Consider the following 3,329-nt stretch of genomic DNA (forward strand, 5'->3'; position numbering starts at 1 on the left):
CCCTTTTTTCCTTTATCCTTTTGGTTTACATCCAACCATTTGCCTATTAATATTGTATTTATACAACTCCTTTTAAATGATTTATATAAATTTTAAAATATAGGGTAAGTAAAATTGATTTAATTTAAAAATTTTAAAAAGAAATTTAAATTTCGAGTTAATTGAATGGATTTATTCGAGTTAACTTGAATAAGTAAATTGAGTTCAAGTCGAGTTGAATTTTACAATTTGAATGACAAATTGGTGTAAATATCTTTTGATCCCAATCAATTTTGAAAATGAGCAAATTTGTCTCTACAAAATTACGAAATATTTCAACAGAATTTTCAAATTCAAAATACTTATAAAATTCCCAAATTTATATTTTTTGAAAAATCATAAAATTTAAAATATATAAAGAAAGCTAAAATTTAAAAATTTTATAAAATAATAATTTTGGATCTAAATAGGTTAATTAATTATTCAAGTTTATCATGTTAAAGTATCTTTTATTATTATTTTATTTTAAAAAATTCAAATATATATGGTTTCAAATTTATGAGTTCAAACATAAAATTAGTTGTATTCAGTAGCAAAACTAGGCGGGCTAACAGGGCCCAGCCCCCCAAAATGAAAAATTTTCCGTATGACCCCTTTAAAAATTTTAAAATTTTAAATTAGTAAAAGTAAAACTACACTTTGCCCCCTTAAAAATATAAAATTTAATTTAATCTTTTAAAAATTATAAAGAAATAGTCTATTAAAATGGTGAAATTGTATTTTTCCTATCGTAAAAATTACAATTTAATTTCGACCATCCCTAAAAAAAATTTCTGGTTTCGCCCCTGATTGTATTGTAACAAGATTTTAATTTTTCAATTTAACTCGAACAATTTCACTCGATTCGACTCGAATTTCATTTTAGTCGATTCAATAAATATTAAATTGAGTTAGGATGATAAAATAGAACTCGTCAACTCGAAAAATTTTCACTCGATTCGATCGAACACTCACCACTATCGAAATGTTAAGTTGAAATTTTCTCGAATCAATAATTAATAGTTTCACATTTAGGTGACACATATTTAAGTTCAACCATGATCATATTTGTTCTTTTGAACATAACGTTTAGAACTACCTATAGCCCCTCCCAACCCATAAATAGGAAGACTATGCGCTTCAGCACACTTGAACTCACGTCCTCCTATATTAACAACAATACTCATACTAATCAAGTTAAGACTCAATTGGTTGATGTTGATATTTTTTATATATTCATATCGTATTTTAATTAATTTTCCGCCAACTAATATTTGAACTTCACTAAAAGGTTTTCCAAACTTGGGTTGTAATGACTAAAAGCGAAAAGCATATTCTCTGAAATAAAAAGGTTTCCATGCGAATCTCTTTTCTCAAATCTTCACCCATTTAATATCATAAACTAATAATCCACCATTTTATTATTATTTAATACATAAAACCTCAAAAGTGACTAACAATTTCCAAAGGGAAAAACATAAAAGAGTAATTGCTTGCATCAATGGCCGCTTGCTAAGCATAAAGGCAGTTGCCATAACCTGCACCAACACCAAAACAGCTTAAGCTTTTACCACATTTACATCATATCCCTTGAATGGGATGATTAGTTCGATAACGTTATCATATCACTGGACCTAACAAGTATAGAAACTGACTTACTTGGATCAGTGATGACAATGAGACCAGATCCTTTGAAATCGCAGTTCCAAACGTTTCTACCCATGGATTGGTAGTAAAGATTCATGGCAATGGAAGCATGGTTGATGAGATTATCTGGATTGAAACATGGACAACCTTTTTGTATGATTTGGCAATCCACTTTAGAACATGCATAGTTTACGTTTGTCAAAAGAGTTGCCTGGTCTGATGATGGCTTAGCTATGCACCATGTTTTCTGCCAAAAACAAAAAACAAAATCCATGTGAGGACTGTCTTATAAAATAAGTGAACCAATTTGCTAATCTCGGAGTTTTTTAGGGTTTGATTAAGAACTTGATGTCATTTAATTACCTGTCCATTTATCTTCATCAAGGTTCCTCCTGGAAAAGGGTTATTAGAGGAAATGTAGTTACAATCATAAAAATAACTTCAAATTCATAATATATTTAACCAAATAAAAAGTCAAACCAACTCAATCCCTAAATTTAGGTTAAAAAGGTCCAAATTATAAATTAAAAAAAACCCAAAATGTCTTAAAATTACTAAAACCAGACCACATAATGTTGCCAAAAAGGTCTAATAACATCTCATGTTAATTAACTACACTGATGAACATAACAGTAAGCAACAATCAAAGTAGAAAACTTGGTTAGTAGTCATATTGTAATGAATATTGAAAGGTAAGTAAAATACCTGAAATGAAGGAGAATAGCAGTAGAAAGAAAGAGAGATGTTTACCCATTCTGAAACTCAATGGAGCAAAGCAAAGCAAAGAGCAGAGAAACACTGAAGGTTTATAAGGGAGAGGGAAATTTTTAAAAGAGAAACAAAAGTGAGTTTAACGTAAAGCTTACATTATGTACAGCATTTTGCTAGGGTCACGTTACCATATCTCATTATTCCACGTCTTTCTAATGGTAACCTTTTTCCAGGGCTAAACATACTTTGGCGCATTCGAATATACGCCATCCTATCTGGTAATAATACGGACGTTAATCGTATTAAGATTCAGTCAACGTTTTTATATTTTTTATGTGTCATATATGTTGGTGATTAAATATTTTGTATTTTTGTAAGTTTTGATTAAGAGTGGTAACAATTTTATTAACCAATTAGTTTCTTCAATTCAATTGAATAAATTATTAAAAAGATATAAAAAATTTAAAAATAGAAAAACCAATTCAACTATTGATTCAATCAGTTCCACCATTTATTCGAATCAATTCCTCAACTAATTTATCATCCAATCGATCTATTTCTGAAAACAGTGTAATATTCAGTTCCTATTAATATTTTTTTAAAAATGGTAATGATCCCAAACGGCTATACAAGAACACAAATTGCGATATCAATTTAGTGCATTTAAAATTTTATTTTCAAAAATTATTTATAATGATGTTTATTAAATTAATCAGTGAGATGTAAATGTAATTTTTTTTTTAAAAAAGGTAAAGCGTCTTTAAATATTTTAGTGGAAATAAATAAGGGGGAAATGAGTGCAACATTTTAAGATTTTGAGGAATTGATAGGGTTTTCAATACACCGAAAGCTAAAAAAAATGGGAGAAACTTAAGGCCTTGAATTTAGCAACCACATCCTGGATCTACCACCATTTTTTAGCTTTGTGTTTGGCGTTTGGGTGGTTAGATTAT

General features: G+C 28.8%; 1 protein-coding gene across 1 annotated transcript; it reads right to left on the minus strand.

Annotated features, from left to right (window-relative positions):
* Nucleotides 1–1,406: 1,406 nt before the first annotated feature.
* Nucleotides 1,407–2,455, minus strand: LOC105767696 (major pollen allergen Ole e 10). Its single transcript, XM_012587274.2, has 4 exons — nt 2,371–2,455; nt 2,029–2,057; nt 1,678–1,912; nt 1,407–1,556 (listed from the first exon to the last, which is right to left on the minus strand). Exons 1-4 carry the CDS (start codon nt 2,417–2,419, stop codon nt 1,531–1,533), a joined length of 339 nt encoding a protein of 112 aa, XP_012442728.1. The 5' UTR covers nt 2,420–2,455; the 3' UTR covers nt 1,407–1,530.
* Between the last annotated feature and the right edge of the window lie 874 nt (nt 2,456–3,329).

The sequence above is a fragment of the Gossypium raimondii genome, chromosome 5, assembly GCF_025698545.1.
Source record: "Gossypium raimondii isolate GPD5lz chromosome 5, ASM2569854v1, whole genome shotgun sequence".
Taxonomy (NCBI): Eukaryota; Viridiplantae; Streptophyta; class Magnoliopsida; order Malvales; family Malvaceae; genus Gossypium; species Gossypium raimondii.

What these genes read in the sequence shown, in the direction of transcription:
- LOC105767696 (XM_012587274.2), bottom strand. Translation starts at nt 2,419, where the DNA reads ATGGGTAAACATCTCTCTTTCTTTCTACTGCTATTCTCCTTCATTTCA. An exon ending in GCTATTCTCCTTCATTTCAG is followed by an intron (nt 2,058 to 2,370) that starts GTATTTTACTTA and finishes ACCCTTTTCCAG; the next exon opens with GAGGAACCTTGATGAAGATA. An exon ending in TGATGAAGATAAATGGACAG is followed by an intron (nt 1,913 to 2,028) that starts GTAATTAAATGA and finishes TGTTTTTGGCAG; the next exon opens with AAAACATGGTGCATAGCTAA.